Genomic DNA, 24,448 nt, shown 5'->3' on the forward strand with positions numbered 1-24,448 from the left:
GGGAGCAGGACTGGGAGTAAGGTGACACTTTTAATTTCCTCTTTATACTTTCTTAATAGTGGAAATCTTTTCACAGGGAATATGACTACTTTTAGAATTTCATAAAAGAAGGAATAAAGCCCTCAACATTTAGTTCACACTATCCTTTTGACCTGTCCCCCCAACCAGTGTTTCTGGAGTGTTTGCTTGATTATTCCTGAGATTAAAATTATTTGACTCCTCAGGCTAGCCCAAGACATCTGCCAACTGGAGCATTAGATTATGTAGCATTCCAGAATCTTTTAAACTTGTACAGGAATTTCCATAAATCCTTCATAGAAAGGAAGAATTAAAGTCTTGTTTTCTTATCACCAATGATCACCAAAAAACTCACTAGGGAGAACCTAAACTTTTAAAATAATTCATGTGCCTCAAAATAGCCAACTGCCCTTCACCTGTTTAGTTGATACCAACTTAGGATCCTTTCCAGCATCACCAAGGGAGACTAGGAAATTGATAGGACAGCTGTGAAGACATCTTGCCATAACAGGAAGATTTGTGATTAATTCTTTGGAAGGCCAAACAGTTATAAACAACTATATATGTGTACATGTGTATGTCCATGCATGTGCGTGCAAATGGATGAGGATGTGTGAGGCCGAGCCAGATTCTAAACCAGTATCAGCATTTTATCAAGGATTCAGTTTAAATCAAGAAATACTAAGTACAGTATTTGTGTTCTTATCATGTTGTTTTAAAAGAATTTAAGGCAGGGAAATGAAATTTTTGAATCCCCAAAGTACTAGATTAAAATTCTTGCAATTTAAAATGGATGTAGATTTCTGTTTCAGAGTGTAAGACAAGACATAATTTTTCAAGGCTTTGACTCACTTTTGCTGTGCCTGATTTTTTCCAAGGGTTTAAAAGCAACTTCTTTAGGAGCACTTGGGTGGCTCAAATGGTTAAGCATCAGCCTTCAGCTCAGGTCATGATTTCCAGGTCCTGGGATCGACCCCTCACTGGGCTCCCTGCTCAGCGGGAGTCTGCTTCTCATCTCCCTTTGATTCTCCCCACTGCTCATTTTATCTTTATCTCTCTCTTTCTGTCTCAAATGAATAAATAAAATCTTTAAAATAATAAAAAATAAAAATAAATACAGGTGATCTCTTTAGAAAAATTGAAAGTATCCTATCCATTGCAGTTTAACTTTGATTTTTTTACAATAGTGGTCATAGAAATCATAGTTGTTATAAAGTATTTCATCTCTTAAGCTTACCAAAAAGTTCTTTTTTTAAAGATTTGTTTATTTTTAGAGCGAGAAAGTGAGCATGTGCCCATGAGTGGGAACAGGGACAGAGAGAGAGGATCTTTCCGTCCTGCGAAGGGAGGAGTCAGTCATAGGGCACCATCCCACAACCGATGAGGTCAAGACCTGAGCCAACGAAATCAGTCAAACCATCAGACACTCAACCAACTGAGCCACCCAGATGACCTTCCAAAAAATTTCTTATTAGGAATTATTAACAATTTGAATTTTCCTACATTAAGTGATTGGTTGGGTCCATCAGTTGGGAATGCTGGAGACTTTGGAAGGAACATAACAATTATTAAAAAGGATAAAGGCAGCATTATGAATAAATTTCAGATTTTTGCTAACAGACTGAAATAGATCATATACAGTTGTTCTGTTCTGGTTGCCAATCTCATCTCACTGATAGAGTCAGAATTCCAGCAGGGTTTTTTTTACCTTCATGTTCACTTCTTCAATATCCTTTCTTGTCCTGCTAGGAGATGTTTCCCACCTGAGTATCTGGCTAGTCCTACCAGCCGGCCACAAGCCTGTCTGATCCCTGTGAAGGTATTTAGCATCTGATGGTACTAACATAAGAGCTTGCTACCATTAACTTTCCAGGTACTTTGTACTGTAGTTGCAGGAGGTAAAGAGAAGAGTGAAGGTGGGCTAAGCTCTTCTAGGCCCTTGGCACACATTATTCATGCAACACCCGAAGTCATCCCATTATTTTCCACATCTCTGATTTGCATTCGTGGCTTAAAGATGTTAAATAACTTGCCTAAGGTGGCACAGCTAATGAGTGGCAGTGCTCAAACTTGAACTCAGATCTGTGCATGCCAAAGCCCATGCCACAGGCCAGGGTCAGATGAAAGGGCAAGCCAGATGGCCTGCTGCCCAGGGGTTCCGATCTATAAAAAGCCGGGAATGTTACTGGAGTAAATGAATAATATGTTGCCAGTTCACTCAGATTTCCATACACAAGTCCTCACATAGTTATCAACTGGTTGTACTCCCAGCAAACGACTGCTCTTGCAGGTGGAAATAACACTTTCCAGGCGCCACTCTGAGTTACTTCACACCAACCAGGTGAGCCTCCTCACCTGAGGCTCCAAGGCTTGTCACAGCTACAATTTTAAACCCAAATAATGCCTGGCCCAGTGCTATTAATTGGGAATGATTCTTCATATTAAGTTTTAAGTTGTTTTAAATAAGCTTCTCAAGAAGATGTTGACTTTGGACAATAAGTCATGAAATAAAGTCTTCAGAACGTGAAAAAAGAGGTGTGCCTCTTATTTTCCAGATGAAAGCTCCTGCCTTCTTGACTGGCCACTAGGCATGAAGACTTCCCCTGTTACATCTTTCCCTGCACATTCATCTGTTGGATCCCCTCTTTCTCCACGTGGTCACCTCATGCTCCCTCCATGTGCCATACAGTGAAGCACAGGTTCAGCCCTACACATGTCCTTTGGCTGTGTTCTAGAAGGGCAGCACTCAGAGCTGCTCCTTCTGCCACACAGGCTTCCATCCTCTTCCACATCACGTAGAAGGTGGTGTTACTAGTGTGGAAAGCACGTACATTTGTGTGGCAAGCAGACAAGGCTGCTGGAGGTGCAAGGGCCAAGGGTCTGGATCCCTGGGAGCTGCGGTTTGGGGGGAGTGGTCAGCGGTCAGGAACTTGGCATGGCTGTTTCCTCTTCTCTCTGCCCTCCTGAGAAGCTCAGCCATGAGAAACACTGGATTGTCCACTACTGTGATCTGGACCTAGCTTTGATTTTTCTCACTTATGCATCAAGAAAAAGAAAACACATATAAGTGATGTATACTAAGTAGGAAAAAGAAATTTGAAATTTGAAATGGTATTTGTTTCTGGAGGTTAAAAAAGAAAAGTGCCTTCTTTCCCTGCCTGCATTCGCATGAATGCATGATTGTCCTTTGCAGAGGTGCTGACCACAAAAGCCTCCCAGCCCCCTGTCTAGGACAGGTGCAAACAGACCGAAACAGACCCAAGCAGAAGCAGCCAGGCCTTTCTAGGCACCAGTCCAGGAACCAGATGGGTGGTTGAGAACGAACGTACACTCTGTATAACCCATATCTTGGGAAGGCAGTTAACAGAAACATACAAGACAAGAGCTGCCTCTAAGTAAATCTATAAATTTTCGCACTAATTTCTTAATTAGTGGCTAAATTAAAAGTGAGCAATGGAATAAAGGACATGATATGGATTTAGATGTGTTCTTCAATTTTTTTCTGCTTGTATTATGAAATAAGTGACACACATCACTGTATAAGTTATACGGCATATGGCTTGATTTACATATATTGTGAAATGATTATCACCATAGGTTCAGGTACCATCCATCATCTCATATAGAGACAGCAAGAACAAAAGAAAGAAGAAAAAGTGTTTCTCCTGTGATGAGAACTTTAGGATTTACTCTTCTAACAGCTTTCCTGTATATAATACAGCGGAGTTAACTGTAGTCATCATCTCGTACGGTACATCACAGTACTTGTTTATCTTATAACTGGCAGTTTATACCTTTTGACTGACCACCTTTCTCCAGTCATCCCACCCCAACCACCAGCACCATCTATCTCTGGTAGCCACATGTCTGATCTTTTTTCTATGACTTTTCTTTTTTTTTCTTTTTTTTTTTTTTTTTAGATTCCACATAGAAGTTAAGATCATACAGTATTTGTCTTTCTCTCTTCTGCAGTGTTCTTAAAACTTTAGAACTTGAGTAAATGTTCTAAAACTTTTACTACAGTTTGTGTTAGCTACATCAAGATCTCAGTTCTGCTTAAATATTCTTATGTTAAATGAAGTTTATTATTTCTCTCTAAATATATTTAAAATTTTCTTCTTATAAGACCAGGATTTGGCTGCCCTGGCTATAAATGCTTGGGTTGCATATAATCATTTCCACTATCCTTCTTATAATTGTAATAAGAGATACTGTACATAATAAAAGTGGCTACATTTATTGAGCACCTACTATGTGCCAGGCATTGTGCTAATTATGATACAAGCATTATGTCATTCATTCCTCATGAAAACCTCATGAGGTAGGTATTGTTCAGATAATCCCCATTTTAGAGAAACAAGGTTTAGAAACAAGGGTTAGAGATGCTAAGTAAATTGTTCGAGATTACACAGGTGTGTGCTGGAACTCGTATATGTCTGACACCCACGTCTGTGCTCTTAATCACGACTTTCTACCATTACAGAATATTCTTTAAGTTGCAATAAGTGTATACATTTGAAGAGACACATAAGGAGTTGTTTCACTTATTTTTTTTAATGCTCTTTAAAAATACAAGCTTGAATCTGTGCCGCCCAGCACCCTAGGGCTCCGTGAAGTTATTCTATTTGAACAGCTGGGGGAGCTTGAAGGCAGCTAATCTTTTCATTCTCTGAGTTCTCAAAAAATCGACCCAAATGGCTTGGTAATGAGCACCAGCATTAGCTTTTATGACTAGTCCCAGTAATGATTTACCAGGCTGCAGACTTCTAGAAGCTTGAAGATACTGCCAGGCTTAACTAAAGTTGTACAGCTGGAGGAAGATAAGATGTAGAAATAGACTCAGTGTCTGTGGTGTCCCAGGAAGTGGGAGAGGAGTCTATCTTTAAGTAATGTATTGAGAGACGGTCAAATACTTAAAGGGAGCCAACATGACGCAGCAGAGAACACTGTGTGGAGAGGTAGATTGATAGCATCATATTTTGGATATGAAAAGTATTTATGTGATTCAAAGGTCATGACTCTATTAAAATGTGTTCTCAGAGAGGTCTTATTCCCAAACATATTCTCTTCCACCCGACTCACCCACACCCTTCCCTATAAGGAAGTATTTTCAGTAGTCTCTGGTTTGCTCCCTCTATGGTTCTTTTGCAAATGTACCCATATAGATATATTCATGTTCTTATCTCAGAGAGATTTTCCATCCTATGTTTTTATAAATAAGTAGTTTTCTACTGTGTGGGTGTACTTATAGTTATTTCTTTAAAAAAATATATTATTTATTTATTCATAAGAGGTGTAGAGAGAGCAGAGACATAGGCAGAGGGAGAAGCAGGCTCCCTGAGGGAAGCCTGATGTGGGACTCAATCCCAGGACCCCGGGATCACAGCCTGAGCCAAAGGCCGACGCTCAACCACTGAGCCACCCAGGCACCCCCTTATAGTTGTTTCTAATGGTTTATTTGTTGTCTTTTGTTACTTTTTGTAATGCTGTCATGAACACCCATGTGCATATACTTTTTATATTGCACAGGTATATCTTCAAGGACAGATCTAGAAATAGGAGTCAAAAGGTTGACACAGGGCAAATTGTTAAGACATTTTGTTAGATGTTGACAAATTCTCCTCTCAAGGGGTTGTCATTGTGTCCTACTGCCAGCAATGAAGACTGGATCCTTCCTGACTTGTTAACGTCCTTGATATCACACCCTTGTCAAATTTCTTATACCTTTCTGACCACTCTCTTTATCTTTCTGAGCACCTCTTCCTCTGATCACATCTAACCCCATTTCTTCTCATTCTAGACGTCTCTTCCCTAAAAGTCCCACAGATATTTAAAACACCTATAAATCAGAATGCATTATCTTACACTCTAAAACTGCTCCTTGGACGGCATCACCATCCAAGTGGACACCAACCCTGGAAACTGCTAACTATCCTGATTTCTCCCTTTCACTACTCTGTCAAATAGTTACCTTAACCTGCTGCACCTTTCAGGAATAGGTCCTTCTTCTACATCCCAACACCACTTGCTTTTCCTCGGGACCTCCTTGTCTCTCTCCAAGGGCCCTGAAATGGTGTCCTCACTTGTCCTCTGCCTCTACCCCAGTCCTTCTGAAAATCATCTCAATATAATGGCCATGATGAGATTTTTATGGATTTTAAATGTCTTGCTTATAGTCAAGGGCATTGAATTAACTTTCTATGATCATTGCTGAATAGCTCATTCTTAAAACTGATCTAGATTTTGGAAATGCTCTGATGTGTGTGAAAGAAATCTCAGGTAGCAATGAGAAGTATTCACAGGCTACTTTCTGAAAGGGACTTTTCCTAGGTCAGTGTTGTTACAGAATAAACATAATATATCTGGTTATTTGAGAACCAGCATTATGCTGTTATAACTAGTTTTTATATAGCAAGTATTCTCTAACAGACATAGAAGAAAATCTCTATAAAGTAGCAAATTTAAACAAAGTCAAGAAGAAGGGACTTTCTGGTTATATAAGATTGTAATTGATGATTCAAACTACCAAAATATTATTGATCCTAACATGATGGAACGGCAAGACAGTGGGAGGAAATAAATTAGCATCTCAAGTTCTTATGTATACTATTTACTGTTTTAAATGTAAGAATTATATTGATGTGACCACTCACTATGGCACTCTAGCAGAATTAATATTATTTGCCTGTACCATAAAACTCTAAAGGTTTATGTCTTCTGTTCTCTCAAGGAAAAAGAAAAAATGAGAGATTTATTTTTTCTAAAGATTCTATTTATTCATGAGAGAGACAGAGCGAGAGAGGCAGAGACATAGGCAGAGGGAGAAGCAGGCTCCACGCAGGGAGCCCGACGTGGGACTTGATCCTGGGTCTCCAGGATCGCGCCCTGAGCCAAAGGCATATGGTCAACCGCTGAGCCACCCAGGCATCCCAGAATGAGAGATATAAAATTAAAAAAAAAATCATATAAAAATTCATGTATAAAATGGTTTAGGGATTTTTGAGGGTAAGTGCCTTGTTCAAATTATTACTTTCACAGCACCAACCAAACTTAACCAGAGATATAAATTTTCCAAAAGGAAGGAAAAATAACAAAAAATTATTCTGTCACCATTGAGAAACAGAATAATAAACATGTTTTCCTAAGTAAAAACAAAAAAAAAAAAACAAAAAAAGATGAGCTTTAAAACCCTAAAATCTTTTCTTACAAAAAGCAAGAAGCCAGCTTTGATTCAAATAATTATTAAATAACTTCCCCCTAATTAATTTTAATGATGTAAGTCTCAGATGAAAGAAGAATTCACTGGGGTACAGCCATAGATCATGTTGAGCTTCATGATTTCCACCATTTCCTGGGTATCAAAAAAGGATTCCCACCATAGAATTGACTTATGACACCTCCCTCTGCTCTCCTACTGTCCTCCCCATCCCCAACCCCTCACTCTTCACCCCCACCCCTGGGCTAGGAGGGGTGATGAAGAGATACTTAGGAACTCTGAAATGTAAAAAAACAAACAAAAAACAAATGACAAAATTCCCCAAATGCCAAAAAATATGCAAATTATTAGGGAAATGAAATAAAAATATAAAAATCATGCATCTATCCCCTCTGGTTCATATTGTACAGGACAATATCTTGTAGGTTGATACTGGGAAAATGATGCCACATGGAGCCACCTAAAAGCTGCCCATTTACACCTGGTTTCTGTTGCCTGAACCACAGACCCACCGCATGCCACAGCGTGACCCCAGATCATACAGAGGGACCACTGAAAAAAACCATAGCCTTCACCTTTCTCTCCACAGAAACCGTAACCTACACTATCCTAACAAACTCTCTAGAGATATGTTTACATCATGTACAAAGAGCTGCAAGATTGACAACAATTATAGCACATTAACAATCCTTTCAGCTAGTGCTAACCTTAAGTGAGCAAGTGTTGATGTATGGAAAAGAGGTAATTGAGAAAAGATCCATATATGCTGTCTGAAGTTTCCAGTACCCTGAAAGTTCAGTAAGAATTAACCAGTGTTCCAGTTTAGTATTGCTCTTTAAAAAAAAAAAAATCTTGTTTGGCTTAAAATCTTGTTTGAATTTGAAAGAAAAATTTTTCTTTAAGTGCACCTCACCAATGGTCAGTGATTTAATCAATCATAGCTATGCAGTGCAGTCTCCATTAAAAAAAAAAAAAAAAAAAAAAAAGAACAGAGTTCAGAGAAATTCTGAGTTGGTGAACAGTGCAGATTCAGGGAGAGTAGTGTGTCCAGAAAGCGTGCAAACTCCAACCCCCTTCCCACGTACTGTGCCCTGTGTGTCTTCCATCGAGCTATTCCTAAGTGATATCCTTTTACAATAAGCCAGTAATCCAATAAATATAAAGGACCAACATTATATGTTCTCATTTATTTGGGGAATATAAATAATAGTGAAAGGGAATAGAAGGGAAGGGAGAAGAAATGGGTAGGAAATATCAGAAAGGGAGACAGAACATAAAGACTCCTAACTCTGGAAAACGAACTAGGGGTGGGGAAGGGGAGGAGGGCGGGGGGTGGGGGTGAATGGATGACCGGCACTGAGGGGGGCACTTGACGGGATGAGCACTGGGTGTTATTCTGTATGTTGGCAAATTGAACGCCAATAAAAAATAAATTTATTATTAAATATATATATATATATATATATATATATATAATATTTCTTAGTTCTGTGAACCTCTCCAGCAAATTAAACTCAAGAAGGCAAGAAGGGGGTTATTGGCACCTTCCATCTATAGCTGGTCAGTCAAAAGCACAGAGGACCATCTAGACTAACAACTGGCATCTAAAGTGGGGGGCAAGGGGTAGTCTTGTAGAGCTGAGCCCTTAATATATGGGATCTGACACTCTTTTCAGGTAGATGGTGTCAAAACCGAGTTAAAGTTGTGAGATACCCAGGCAGCATTCATGAAGAACTAAGTTAATTATTTGGTGTTAAAGAAAAAACACTCATTGGACGGGTGTCAGAAGTCATAGCCTTTGACTCGGACCCAGGACCAGTGAGAACATAGGCTCTGAAACCAGACTTCTAACTTGCTGGTGCCTGATAGTAAATCTGTGTATTAGCTTAGTTTAGCCTAGAGACAGTGTCTCTTCATATTGGCTGCAGATGAGGTAAACATTGAATTCCATTACCTGAGGAGACATCAAACCACTCAAATACAAATACAACTGTTTCCCAAAGTAATTTGGTATTTATTTCCCTCCCTCTGCTGTAAGATGAGTCTCTCATCCTGAAGCTTCCCATCAGCTCTCCGCAGAAGGTTGCCTGATACTGAGTTCTTTCCTGAACTCACCTTGCGCCTCCCCTAGGATGTCTTACTGGCATTTTAACTTCACCAGCACCGAACTGAGCTGATGATCCCACCTCCACCATTACTCACCAAATTTTCTCCTTTAAACTGGCTCTGTTTCCTTGTTTCCACTTCTGCATGAAGCACATCTTCTCCCAAGTAACTTAAGCTAAAGATCTTGGTTAATTTTGAGCACTGAGTAAGGTATAGAATGTTGAATCATTCATTGTACTTATAGATCGGAAATTAATATAATACTATTTGTTAATTATACTTGATTAAAAAAATTGAAAATAAAAAAATACACACAAAGCAAGAACAAAAAAGTTCTAAAGGAATCTTTAATTCCTTTCTTCCCTCTGTCCCACTGCCCCAGCACCCCCGTCTGAATTTTTACGTCCACTCTACTCACCAAGTGTGTCACATTCACCTTCATTCTTACCCCACCCCCTTTCTCAAGCCATAGCACTTAGATTAATTTTTAAACAGTTTTAAACAATTTCTGACTCAAAAATCTTCTAGAGCTCCCTGATGAAACAAATGTCAAAATCTCTCCCTAAGTATTTAGGGCCCTCTGTGACATTGGTTTATTACGCAGATTTCTGCCTTGCCCCTTACTCCTCACTCATTTACAGACTCCACTGAAGTCAAGGCAACGGTTTACTACTCCCTGTACATGCCCCGTGCACTTCCTGGTTCTGTGCTTTTGCTCATGCTTTTCCTTCTGGGTAAAATTCCTTTCCTCCATCCTGCTTCTGGAGCTGTCCTACCCAGATCAAATGCTGTCTCCTCCATGAGGCATGCCCAGGTTCCCCTTCCAAACATGACCTCTTCTCTTTTTTCAGGGAGCCAATTCTATGGAAATGTTCCATTTCCTTCATTCTTTTTAGAGCCAAAGAACGTAAGTAACTAGAAACAAACTTAGAAACCATCTGTACTTGAAACATTGTCATTATGTGCCAAAGACAAAGACTAGAAGAGTAAAGTTATTTGCTAAGTACTGTACAACTTGATAGTGGCAAAGCCCAGACCAGAAAAGCCCGAAAGCGAATCCATCACCATTGCTACTATATCAAAATTTAAATACTCTGATCTGAATCCTTATACAATTTACTAATAACCCCCTACAGCTCTGTGCTTTCACGTGGTTGCCGTTTTGTGTGCTCATCTTGCTTCCTCAACTTTACTTCTGTGCCTCCAGCACACCGAGCATATTGTCCAGAATAGATGCTCATTAATATATATTGCTGTAGGATCAAATGAATGAATTTTGCTAGAGTCAAAGCATCTCTAGGCTTGGGATAGTCTGAAAATCCTATGGCCTGAAGACTGGCTATTGAGAGCTCGTTATTTACTTAACCAATATTTTTTGAATAGATCAAATTACATATTTAACTCATAAAATTTGAAAATTTAATTGAATACCCCAAATATGTTTCGAGACAAGAAAGAGAAACCAATGTTAATGCATCTGTCTCTTAGGCCGAACTAAATTCGCTTTGATACTTGATTGTTAATTCAAACTCAAATTATTTATTCCTGAACTGTGACTATAGCCACATCAAACACTTTCTAAGTGAGCTAAAAGTAAATAATAGCAATCTAATTTTTCAGCTGGTACCATAAAATGTATCTAGGTACTTTCCTGCCAGCCTCACACGCATGCTTACATGACCCAACCCACACTACACCCAAAATCCCTTTGCACCACAGGTATCTTTGAAAAATGGATTACTGTAGCTCCAAAGGGAAATTCTCTGGTGGTGGTGAAGAATTAAGTCATTCATTATTATGACAATTAACTTATTCTTTCTATTGTCATTGTTATTTAAAGTCCCCATCAGTGGGTGCCTGACTTTTTCTTCAGTAGTTATAAACATTGAATGCTGATGTTTAAAGTATCGAGAGAGGGATCCCTGGGTGGCGCAGCGGTTTGGCGCCTGCCTTTGGCCCAGGGCGTGATCCTGGAGACCCGGGATCGAATCCCACGTCGGGCTCCCAGCATGGAGCCTGCTTCTCCCTCTGCCTGTGTCTCTGCCTCTCTCTCTCTCTCTGTGTGACTATCATAAATAAATAAAAAAATTAAAAAAAAAATAAAGTATCGAGAGATCAAGGTAGTAGCTATATATGACTACCTCAGGATCCCTCTTTCCAGATAGCTCTCAGTGGGGGATATAAAGCAATTGATAGCACTCTTTGGGACAAAGTAGAGAGATAACATGTCTACACTATATATATTGGTACATGGTCTTAGTAGCCATCTGTCACAGAAACAGACTGACTTCAACCAACAGATTACACCAAACTCATTTTCTAGACAAAGAAACTGAGGCTTGACAGGAAAGGAAGTATCAGCCCAGAGAGAGGGGATCATGAGCTCCCGTAATTCACTTAGCCTGTAGGTTCCTGCACCCCTCATCCTTTTTCCTCTCACTAGTTTCAGGGCATTGTTCCTTCAGTTTGCACTAAGTTGGTTGGAGGTAGGCACCATAGGTTTGATTGATACAGCAATTTGCATCTCAAGGCATCGCTCGATAAATACAGTGCAATGAAAGGCCACTCTCTCACAAACCAATTTCCCCCTCTGGGCTGACTTTAGAAGCTCATTGATGTCACTTCCTTCCTCAGTCAGCAAGTGAATTTTCTTTAATTCTCAAGACCAGCTGTCCATGCTGTCAACAGAAAGTTATTAAAATTCCTTTAAAGTGAATAAAAATAGCCTAAAAGCAAATGTACTTGGAAACAGGAAAGAATCAGTATGCAAAGTCCACAAACCTCTGAGCAAAATAATGTTGATCCAACCAGAGATTTCAAACATTGTATATTCAAGATGCTAGAAAAAATAATTAAAAGATGCTAAACCACATACTTCTTAATCTTTTATTAGCAAAGGCTTATGCAGTTACAATTTATCCCCTAAATTCCATTCCTCTTTTTCAAATATGATTTGAATAAACTTGGGAATGACTTAGGTTTTCCTTAAGTGGGATTCCCTCCTTTTTTCTTGCATCTGCCAGGGAACATTTACATCTCCACCAGCCTAAGACTATCCGTAAGCAGGAAGAAAAAAAAATTATCAGTAGCCGCAATCATAACCACTAGGGCCACAAAATAATTGTATAATTATATATTTCAATTCATTGGAGTTTTAATGGCTCAAAGGAGGAGATGATTTTTCTTACATTTAAATAACTGTAACTCACAGAAATGGTCTGGTTTCTGAGTCGCTGTGATTCTCAAGCAACTGAATGACCTCAGTAACTACAAGCCTGCCCTGTTACCTTCAGAATCAGCCCTTGGGTTACCTTCTCAGTCCCCCAGCACAGCACCTACCTTGTTGTCTGAGCTGTACTGACCTGGTATCTAAGTCCACCCAAAACATGGATATGTTTCCTGCCACTTTTAACCACCAGCGGTCACCTGCCTCTTCCTCATTTGGACAGATGACACAAATCCTGGACTCACTCTGACCCTTTGCCAAGGAAACCTGTATCCAACCTGTCTTGTCATCTCAAGACATGGCCCAGGTTTGTGTCTTGGGATCCTCCCTGTAGTCGGGGCTCTCACAAGTGTATCACTCTTATAGTTCAGGAGGTCAGAGATTCAAAATGATGTTTCACTAGACTAGGATAAAGGTATGGCTAGACTGCAAACTTTCAGGAGGCTTGAGGGAGAAGCCACTTCTTTCTCTTTCCCAAATCTAGAGACTGCCCACCTTCCCGGCTCATGGCCTCTTCCAGCCACTGTATCACTCTGACCCTTGCTTCCATGGTCACACCCTCTTTCCCCTGCCTCTGATTCTCCTACCTCTGTCTTGTAAGGATCCTTGTGATGACATGGGGTGCATCCAAGTAATCCTGGATAATCTCCCCATCTTGAGACCCTTAACTTAATCACACCTGCAAAGTCCCTTTGCTATGTAAGGTACCACGTTCACAGGTTTCAGAGATAGGATGTGGACATTTGGGGAGGGTTCATTATTCTATTTACCGTAATTGCCATGGCAGTTTTCATAACCTACAGATATCTTCATTTTAATTATGGGGACAAGCCCATAGAGCTCACTTAATAACTTCTCTTTAAATTCTGTTCCTTTTTCCACTGTGCATTTGGTAACACCACTCTCCACAAGTTCCCCTAGCTGAACATGTCGAGGTTGCCCTTGCTCCCTGCTCCTGTACTTGCCACATTCAGTCAGTCTCCAGAACCTACCTCAGAAAGGCTACCAGCTCCAGGCATCCCTCCATCTCTGTTTTCCCTTTTGGGCTGAGACCTTCACCACTCCTGCCTGAGCACTGCAGATGCTTATTGCTCTCTCTGCCACCTATTGCCCGCTCACCGTCACCCCATTCTCCACACCATCACCAAAGTCATCTTTCTCAACCATGGCTTTGGTCGCCTCACTCTGCTGCTGACAAACCTCCACTGGCCTCCACAGCCTGAAAAGCTCTTCTCAGCCTCACCTCAAGCCAACAATGGGCCAACGCTGTTCTCTTCCCACACCCCACATTTCACACTTGCTCTGGTATATGCTTCCACTCTATAAGCCACTCAGAAAATCTCAAGATTTATCCAAAATACACCCTCTTTTTGCTTCTGAGACTGTTCTTCCTGTCACAACTCCTTGGAATGCCCTTCGCTTATCCTTTGCCTGCAAGATGCATACATACTTCATTCTAATCCTCACAGATCAGGAGAAGGGTAGATATTATGAACTCTTTGTTATAGATGGCCAGACAGCCAGGGCATTAGTTACCTGGCCCCAAATCAAACATCCAGTAAATGGCAGGGCTGTAACTAGATACCAGGTTGTTGTCTGCTGCATTTGCTAGAGTCCAGTGGGCTCCTACATTATTAGATGATGATGATTTGATTGTGTGGGCTCTCATTTTTCTCTTGAATTCCTTCAGATTTGCCTTGGTTCCTAAGGGGAAAAAAACTAAGGTTTTGTAGTGCTGCCGTCACCCCAGGATCCCCTCCAGCCTATTCTGCAGTTAGCAACAAGCATTGAGTGCTCTTTTAAAAATGCACATTTGACCACACCGTTCCAATGTCCCTACCCCCACCCAGGCCTAAATCTCCTTAATAACTGACTTCCCACTACTCTTGTAATGATCACACGTCTCCCAGAAGTGGTCTACGTCACACCATATTACACCACACAACCCCACCCTTATTTCTTCACTCTGACCATGATGGCTTCTTTTCCATGCCTTGGACCCCTTACCCTCCCCCTTGTCACATGGCTTTGCACATGCTCTTCCTTCTGCTGGATGCTGTCTGTCCTCTTCTAGGCAGTACTGGTGGTCTAATTCGAAAGGCCAAGCTTTTTCCACAAATTATGTTACCTCTTCTTTAAACATTCTACTTATTATCCAACAAAAAAAAATATTTTAAAATGTATAAGCTCATTGGGCAATACTATTAAAAAAAGGAAATTGGTTCTTATTATCTGAAGACTCCAAGATTGCCCCCAGGCATTTTGTAACAGTGGCACGATAGCCCACTCTTAACACTGTCATTCCATTTTTTATGCTCTTTATACTTTTGCTGTATTTCATATAACACCTTGCCTGGTACTGAATACTTAGTAAAATGGGTTGATCAATCGATTGGTAAATATCAGGTATTCATTACCTGTCTTAAAAAAAAAAAAACAGCTTGGCAGTTTGTTAAACAACTAAACCTGCAACTACCATACAACCCAGTAATTGCACTTTTGGACAATTATCCCAAAGAAATAAAGACTTGCACTCACAAAAAAAAAAAAAAAAAAAATCCTTTGTGCAAATTTTCTTTAAAGATTTTATTTATTTATTTATGAGAGATACAGAGAAAGAGGCAGAGACATAGGCAGAGGGAGAAGCAGACTCCCTGTAGGGAGCCTGATGCAGGACTCGATCCTAGGACCCCAGGATCACAACCTGAGCCAAAGGCAGATGCTCAATCACTGGGTCACCCAGGTATCTCCATTTATGTAAATGTTGGCAGAAGTTTATTCATAATATCTAGAAACTACCCAGCTGTCCTTCAGTGGGCAAATGGTTAAACACACCTTGGTACATCCATACCATGGAATACTACTCAGCCATGAAAAGCAATAAATGCCCAAGAATACACGGGGCAGCATGGATGAATCTCTGGAAAATGAGAAAAACCTATCTCAGAGGTTATAAAATGGATGATTCCATTTACATAACATTCTTGAAATGGTAAAATGATAGAAATGGAGAAGAGATTAGTGATTGCCTGAGGCTAAGAAGAGGGGGGTGGGAGGAAATAGGTGTGACTCTAAAAGTACAGTATGAAGGATCCCTGTGGTGATGGACATGCTCTATATTCTGATCATGTCAATGTCAGCATCCTGGTTGTGATACTGTGCTTTTAATCTTCCAGATGTCACCACTGGGGAGGACTGAGTAAAGGGTACACAGGATCTGTCTGTATTATTTCCTAAAAATGCCAGTGACTGCACAATTATCTTGTTTAAAATTTTAAAAAGACACATTTAATTAAGTATATATCATATCAAGATGTTCACAAGCACATAGTAACTGTAGTGCCACAAAATTTCTTCTTTTCCCCTCTTTCTCATTTGTTGGTTTGTTGATCATTTATTATTAACAAGGATTTTTGTTCCTTCTATTTAAGATACATACAACATTAATCACTTTCAGGATGTTTTCACTACAAAGCTTTATTATTTTAGTGTCTTTATTCTTTATATCCCCATTATCTTTCATACATTACTCTGTTTTTTTTTTTGTCCTGACCAAGACACCTTTTATAAAACTGTTGGTTTTCACTTTAATCTCTGCAGCACCATAACAACAAAGTATAATAATGTCTTTATTATCTACATGAGTAAGAAAAAAGCTTTTTAAAGTAGCATTTCTGCCACCTGCCACGGTAGAGCTCTTTGTCTAGTCCTCAGGGTTCCATGAACTCCGTGTTGGTATTGTACTTGAACAGGTTGTCATTGTTTGGAAACTTTTAACTGGCGGTTGTTCAAGTTTTTATCTGGTCTTCTCTTCATTTCTCTGCCAAAGATTCATGGGTTCTTCTGGTATCACCCTTATTGGATTTCTACTTCATTCTCTATCATCTTTGCCTAATGTGATTTATTTAGAATTTGGCTGTTTCTTCTCCCAGTTATCGGAGTGATTGTAAAGCTCTATATCACAATACAAGTGTATGCACAGAGAGCCTATGACTGCTTTGGAATTTTGAGTGAGAACAGAGCAGGATCAGTACTGCATTTTATTCATTTTCACACTTTAATGTCACATTTATTTTTGCTTTCTCTTTCAGTGACTAGAGAAAAAATCCAAGAACAAATCACCGACCAGGTATTTCCTCACTTCTCATAAATTGTGATGTACAATTATGCTCTAGATGTTAATTGTCAAGCCTTTGTAAATATGGAAAAAAAAAAGGTTTCACTAATTATTAGGTATGAGCAATATACATGCTGTTGGTTCTGAGAACAAATAAATTGGTCATCCATGGATGACCATGTGCTTTGTCTCCCCACCTCATCCCTTCCCTCCAACACCCACTGAAGGAAACAGTGGAGAAGTAAGACTGCCAGTTCTGATTGATGAGCATTCCTCTGAACGTATCATGACTTCTGCATTGGCTACAAATAGATAATTTTATCTATTTTTCCTTTAACTAAAGTGATTCTCCTATGTGACTTTCCCAAGTTTTAATTTGCCCAGCTGAAAGTCATTGCCTCCCAAACAGTTTAGAGTGGAACCCCCAGCAGTAGAAACATACAAGTTGGCTTTCCATTCTGGTATTTGACTTCTATGCAGAATTAGATAACATCTTCCTGTCTGCTTCACTATTTTCTTACCCAATCTCTCAGGTAATCTTCAGACTTCTTTTTATTTGCTGGTACATGGAGTCACTCCATGTAGCAAGGGAATTTCCATGAAACCAAGAGATGCCTTCACCAAACCCTGTCTTGCCCTAGTCCACCTCCTCCTTCCATAGACCAGAGAGGCTGTCGTTCCCAAGGCTGCCTCTGTCACTAGACTCAGGGAAAACAGCATCATTCTCATACTCCACCCACAAACATGCACCTCTATGACTTTTTTTTTTTCATTCTACCCTGGCCTAAATTATAACTCACCCTTGCCAAGGAGAAGAGTGGTAAGTCTACTTTTAAACCAGTCAAGGATACATTTTCCAAAGTCTTCTAATGCCCTCCCAAGTAAGTTCCAATTCTAGTCTTGTCATTCCACCCAAATTAAGTTCTAGCTTTCCCTAATCTGTGCCAGATGCCCTGTTACTCATCAAGCTCTAAAAATAGCTCATTAGGCTAATGTATGACACCGCCAGTTCAATTGGCAAAATTTAATGCCAGTCAGGTACCATTTTGCTTTTGCATATAATTGGAAATGTCGACTCATAGTAGCAGCCATCTTAATACTTGAAAATGCTGTCATTGTGCAATGACAGAATCAGTTAGCTGTTTCACATAGTTTATTTGCTTTTCGAGCTTCATTTCTTGATCACCATGTTTTCAATTATTTGTATGTGCTCAAGTGGTTTGGTAAGGCTGAGCAACAGTTAACCGGTAAAGTTTATTGCTACCATTTTTATTTATTTAAGTCACATAGGGAATACTTTTTCTTATAAACAGACCTGTTTTCTTTATTAAGTTAACAAGTTAAAGCAATTGACCAAGACATATATTAAGGCCACCTCTTATGGGCAGACTTTCATTTCCTTTATTTTCCATCTTTTAACATTTGGCTAAACTAACAGTATGTGGAGACCAAAATAGAACACCAAATATTTACTTGTAATCTGAAACATTGATTTGTTGCCAGATGAAATCATAATGGTTTCCAGTCCCAATAAAAGAGTGAAATTCTTTAGACTTTAACATAATAAGGAAGGGTCTTAGTATATTCATTACATAAGGAAGAATCTTAAATATATTTGTTATACAGTCATTCTCAGGACAGTCATTGTTCAATCAGTATCTGCAGCTGGTATTTCTAATTTTACAATAGAATTTCGATTCTTCTCCCAAGTGGAAAAGAGCTCTCCACTCTGAAGAATGCACTGACAATACAATCCAAAAAGGTACCTTACACTTCTAATTTATCTAATTTGGGAAAAGAACCAAGACATGGAGTAACATCCCTTCTTTAAATCAGCCTGCCAAAATTTGACTTTTAAAAAACAAATTTGAAAACTCACTTTGGATAATCAATACAGCGTTCCTTATCAGAAAAGAATGTAAAATAGAGCACTGTTGAGCATTAATCTTTGCCCCTAAATCCTTCCCACTAGGCACTATAGATTGTGTAATTAAATTGAAATTGAAAATCGAGTCCTTCCCCCCCCCCCCCCCCCCCCCCCATTAAGCAAGCTACGAGTTGCACACCAATGTGAGAAATCAGGGCTGGAGTGAATGGAAAGCTCCAGCCTCCTGGCCAATAGCCAGCATGCATTTTTAGCCGGACGGCAATTTTACCACACCTGAGCTCTGAGAACAAACAACTATTTGAGTTCTCTGGAGGGAATGCTGGATTCTTTCCTGTGTAATTCACTGGGGAAATTAGTATGCTTTTTTAAAGTAACTTGTTAACGCAGCTTGTTTACGAGAAGAGGACAAAAATGAGCAGTGAACCGCTTGGCAGCTTATGTCCCAGAATGGGATGAAAGCATGACCCATTTTTTCAGCTGTCTCTTTGGCAGTTCAGTGCTGCAACAATTTCCTCTCTGAAAAATGTTCCTTCTAGAGATGAAATCTCCTGTAGGTTTTCTGAATAATTTTTACGATGGGAGATTAAGGATAATACCTTAAAATGCTACCCCAAAATACCTTCGAAACCGAGGTAGAGAATGGTCAGTACAGAATGGGAATACTGTACATAAAACCTTTTAACTTCAACTTGGAAACTGCCTTCTTCTATAGTAGGCAGGTGAAATCTGTAGTAAATTAGTGCCTTCCGTGGATGCCTTTTTGTAGAGTAGATGATTGAAAACCATCGTGAATTAATACTTTGTTTCTACAAGACTAGGTGACAAAGAGGGGCTCCATCTCTTGTGCAGAGGGTGTGCACGTAGGGGAGAACATTCTCGCTCAGGCACTGGCTGGGACAAAGGCTTGCCTTCACTGAATGCCCAGTTCAGAGAGAGCCAGCACTGTTGACGTGCTATCAAAGCTGTGCGTTCGTTCCTAGGGCTTGGTAACAAACCACCACAGACTAGGTACGTTCAAACAACAGAAATTGTCTCAGTTCTGGAGGCTAGAAGCCCAAAATCCAGTGGTCAACAGAGCCATGCTCCCCCCCAAGACCTGCAGGAAAGGATCCCTCTGTGCCTCATCCTGAGTGCTGGTGGCAGCCAGAGGTCCTTTGCATTGCTTACTTACAGCTTCCATTTCTGACTGTTGGCTAGTGGCATCCTCCCTACATGTCTCTCTTTTTTTTTAAGATTTATTTTATTTGGAGTGCTGGGTGGCTTATTCGGTTAAGCATCTGCCTTCGGCTCTTGTGATGATCCCGGTGTCCTGGGATCCAGCCCTGTGTTGGACTAACTGCTCAGTAGGGAGTCTGCTTCTCCCTCTTCTGCTCCCCCTGCTTGTGTGCGCGCTCTCTCTCTCTCAAATAAATAAAATCTTAAAGAAAAGGATTTATCTTATTTATCTGAGTGAGAGAGAGCAAGTTGGAGGAGGGGCAGAGGGAGAGAATCTTCAAGCTGACTCGCCACTGAGAACAGAGCCAGACTTGGGGGGTGGATGTCAGGACCTCAAGATCATGACCTGAGCCAAAACTAAGAGTTAGATGCTTAACCAACCGAGCCACCAGGTGCCCCATCATTTCTCTTCTTGTAAGGACACCAGCCAGGTGGAACTAGGGCCCATCCTAACCATCTCATCTTAACTTCATGACATCTGCAAATACCCTCTTTCCAAATAAGGTCTGACAGGTATCAAGAGTTAGGACTTGGACATACCTGTTTGGGGGCACAATTCAACCATAAAAAGCTAGGGACCTCTGATCCTTTAACACCATCTCTCCCCCTGACCACTAAGCACTTCTGATGTAATCTCCTATCACCCCTCCATCCAGCTCCTCCCATGCCCAGCCCACAGGCCCTGCTTCCTCTGGGCCCTCATCTTGTTTGCTCCATGAGGCTCTCCTGCCTCCATCCACAATCTTCCATTCTGCTCCTCTTTGCTTTCTTTTTTTTTTTAATTTTTTACTTATTTATGATAGTCACAGAGAGAGAGAGAGAGGCAGAGAGAGGCAGAGAGAGGCAGAGAGAGGCAGAGACACAGGCAGAGGGAGAAGCAGGCCCCATGCACCGGGAGCCCAACGTGGGATTCAATCCCGGGTCTCCAGGATCATGCGCTGGGCCAAAGGCAGGCGCTAAACTGCTGCGCCACCCAGGGTTCCCTCCTCTTTGCTTTCTAAAATACCAACCATCTGTATCCCTCCTCTGCTGCAAAACAAAAATCAAACAGAAACAGCTTCCCCATGTTTAGCAGTGATTATGACCCCACCTGTGCTTTATACTCACACATGGAGCTTTGTGAGCACAAACCCAGAGACTGCACTCCTACCCCAAGCCAAGAAATGCTTGGTCAGTAGTTGGGTTCTGACCTAGCACAACACTTAGACCAGGCCAAAAGGGGTCATATGCTTTAGATAGTCCCCGACATCACCAATGCAGAAATGCAAAGACATTTTTTTCTTTTGAGTTTCATGCTTTAAAGTTTGATAGTGGAGCACACATAAAATATGGGAGCAGGACAGATCAGCTGAATTGGGCCCTCTCATCAAGTGGGATAGGATCGGGCTGAGAGATTAAAAAAATCAGCCTGCGCCCTTTGAAACCAAGGAAGGAACTGCTACAGCTTCCAGGTAACCACCCTACATCCTCTGAAGTAGGCGGATGTGGAGGCAGACAGTGTTCCTCAGGTAAGTGTACTTCTTCCCTTCTCTCTGCTTTGGAGGGGTACAGTTTCAGGTGGTACTTAGAACTGCCTGGCAATCCCGAGGTCAGAAAAGCGAGGTGTGAGGTAAGTGAACTATGTTCTCCACTGCCCACCTCCCTCCCTTGCCCCTCCTGTACCCCGTACCAAAGAATCTGAAGAGCCTGAATCATCCACCTCCTTCATGGCAACAGATCCAGTCTCTGGCCTGACTACAGCTTCTGCTCTGTCTTCCTCCTGGAAGTCCACGAACCACTCAGGTCTTTAATGGACTCCAGAGAGAGTGGGGCTCCTATAGCCTCCAGGCCCCGAGCAATCCCTCAGATAGGCTGTAGACCCCAGGTGGAAATGAGGGGCCATATATTGGATATTGCTTACTTTGAAATTTCTAAATATTTAGACACAGTATGTGGGCCTCCATTCATACTCTTGCTCTGGGCCCCACAAATGTTGGGAATGATTCTGCTCAGAAACCTGCAACTTTAAAACCCAATATGTGATTCTCATAAAAAGCCAAGATTGAACCCACTTGTATATTGCCTATAGGATAAAACGCTAGCTTTGGAGTATGAAATCCAAGGCCCTGTGACCCCATAATCCTTTGGATTGCATGCTCCCCACCTCCCTAGATTTATTTCCCATTCTGCTCCTTTATGTAAAACTATTATATGTTATATAAAACTGTTCCACCAACACACTAACCTCTTTTCCTGCACATGCAAAATTTACTCATATTCCAGGACCTAACTTAAATACCACCTCTTCCATGAAGCTTTCCTTCAACGTAATTTATCTAAGAATACTTAATCTCTCTTCTATGCTCTCATATTTTTTTCAGCCCTTTTGCTACAGATCCTTGCATTTTCTATTCTACATTCCAATTATTTGTCCATATATGATTTTGTAACTGGATAGTCTCATCCTAAAGAGACAAAATCATGTTTGGATCATTTCAATGTCTATTGTTAGACCTTGCACATCATAATCACCTGACCAGTTGCTGGTCAAATGTACATTTTTTTCAGTCACCAAATATTAACCTGGTAGCCAAAGGGACTGCTAAATGTGGGCAGTCTACTCCCTATACTCTACGGCTCTAAACCTGTTGGTTATCAATTCTTACACAGCAGGAACCAAGTGTTGTCCTTTGCCCTCTCCAGTAAGGAATCTCAGCAAAAACAGAAAGGATAAACTATGAAGTGCCCATGGTCTCTATGAATAATGGTCACACTGTCAGAGAGTTGGAAGAATTGAAGGGCAGAGAGACCCACACCTCTATTTCATCTTTGTGTCCACATTCCATAACAGCCTGTAGAATGTTAAGTGGTTTGCTTGGGTCAAGACATGAGCACCTGACTTTTTTCTTGAATGTAAGGATGGCAGTGCCATTCACTGATACCTTTTCAGTGTAGCATGAACTTTACAACTTCTAAATTTAAAGTGGGATTATATTACCACCTTGCACTATTCTTAACAAAAAGGCCATGCGTTCAAGGAAACAACTTTGACCTAAAGAGAGTTTCTCACTGCAAGTTTAGCCCTAATGGAACTTGTAAAGATCCCATCCCCCTAATTCTCCTTTCAGATTACCTTCAGAACTGGATGTTGTGCTTTAGAAACGCTATCCAATTTATGAGTCTCTTTTAAAGAATCCTTGAAAGCAAGACTGAAAGGATCCAAAAGTGGTAGTAGCATGCATCGTGGTTAACAAAGAAGGATTTATAAGAGATTATCTTTATTAAAGGTCAGATGGCTTCCTATCTAGAAAATCCTTAGGTGTAAATGTCAAAAGGCTGGGACTCACTTCTTTAATTGTAAGCAAAGGAAATTAAAATATTGTGTAAGAGTGTCTGAGGAAACCGACAGACAGCGATCTATGGAAATATACCATTAAGACAGAGGGAGGATGAGAAAATGGCCCTCAGGTACTTTAAAAGCATCAACACTAAGAAGCAAATAATGATTGAGATTAAGAGAATTGTTTATTAGCAACACTACATGATCCATTAGCAATCAAATATGCAGATAGTTCTCACTCAAGTACTTAAAATGCTTCTGAATAATTGCGACCAGTGATCATGCCAGCCACTCAATGCTCCCTCTCATTTATTTGTCACAACAACCCTATGAGGGTACATATTTTAACCTCCTTTTTATACAGGTGGGAACTCAAGCTTGAAAGATTTAGTAATTTTTCAAGTTCTGCAATGCTTAGCACTAGATTATTGACAATAACAGCTAACATTATTATTAGGTGCTTACCGAGCCCTCTGTGTGTAGGTACTAGGCTAAATTTACATAAAATTATCTCATTTAAACCTCACAGCAGTAATCTTGTGAGGTAGGTACAAATCAACGGATTCATGGTTTGTTCAGTAGCTTGCCCAAAATCACACACCAAGATTGAAGTAATACAACTCTACTATATAAGCACCAGCCATCATTGTGTATTGCTTTAAATACCTTTATTTAAAGGCACACACAGTTGGTGAGTGGCAAAGTTGGAATCAGAATCCAAGTATATATCATTCTGAATTCCTTTCTCTTTGCTTTTGGTCTCTACTGCTACTTGCTCTGGAAGTTTTTCTATTAACTAAGTGATTCCACTCCTGACCACCCTAATCAGCACCCCAGTTTTAACACTATTGCTGAAGCAACTGTTTATGAGATCCTAGAATACAGATATTTACAATGTGGTAAAGTTTATTTTTTCCCTGAAGCATTCTAACAATCAAGATGAGCATATACTACTCTGGGGTTCCTGTTAAGCATTAAATTACTTTTTAAATTAAATAAGTGAAAAATCAAATGAATCTAAGAGAAAAACTATTTTGTCACCTGAAAAGAGATTAAAAACTAAAGGGGAAAAAAAAGTATACATTGGGATAATCCGCTGCCCACTGGCAATTTTCCTCAGCAGAGCCCAAACAGAAACACCATGAATATAAAACAAGAATGGAAGTAGAAACCTTTATTCTCACCAACTATAAAATGTTCTCTTGTTCCTTTATTTTCCAGAAAAGTAGCTTACTTCTGAAAACTCTTTTATAAGTTCTTCCTTCTTAGCTATAACTGTGCCATTGTATATACACTCATGTGAGAAAACGTGGGATATTATAACTCTATGCCAAAAATGTAGC

At 40.3% G+C, this 24,448-nt stretch overlaps 1 protein-coding gene across 3 annotated transcripts in view; it reads left to right on the forward strand.

Moving 5' to 3' along the window:
• The window catches only part of CHST9 (carbohydrate sulfotransferase 9), a 234,385-nt gene that overhangs the window by 188,806 nt on the left and 21,131 nt on the right, over positions 1 to 24,448 (forward strand). For all 3 annotated transcript variants that reach the window (XM_038543614.1, XM_038543613.1, XM_038543615.1), the window contains one exon: positions 16,658 to 16,695. In XM_038543614.1, coding sequence (XP_038399542.1) covers positions 16,658 to 16,695 — 38 coding nt within the window. The remainder of the gene's footprint in view (positions 1 to 16,657; positions 16,696 to 24,448) is intronic.

The sequence above is a fragment of the Canis lupus genome, chromosome 7 (assembly GCF_011100685.1).
Source record: "Canis lupus familiaris isolate Mischka breed German Shepherd chromosome 7, alternate assembly UU_Cfam_GSD_1.0, whole genome shotgun sequence".
Lineage (NCBI taxonomy): Eukaryota > Metazoa > Chordata > Mammalia > Carnivora > Canidae > Canis > Canis lupus.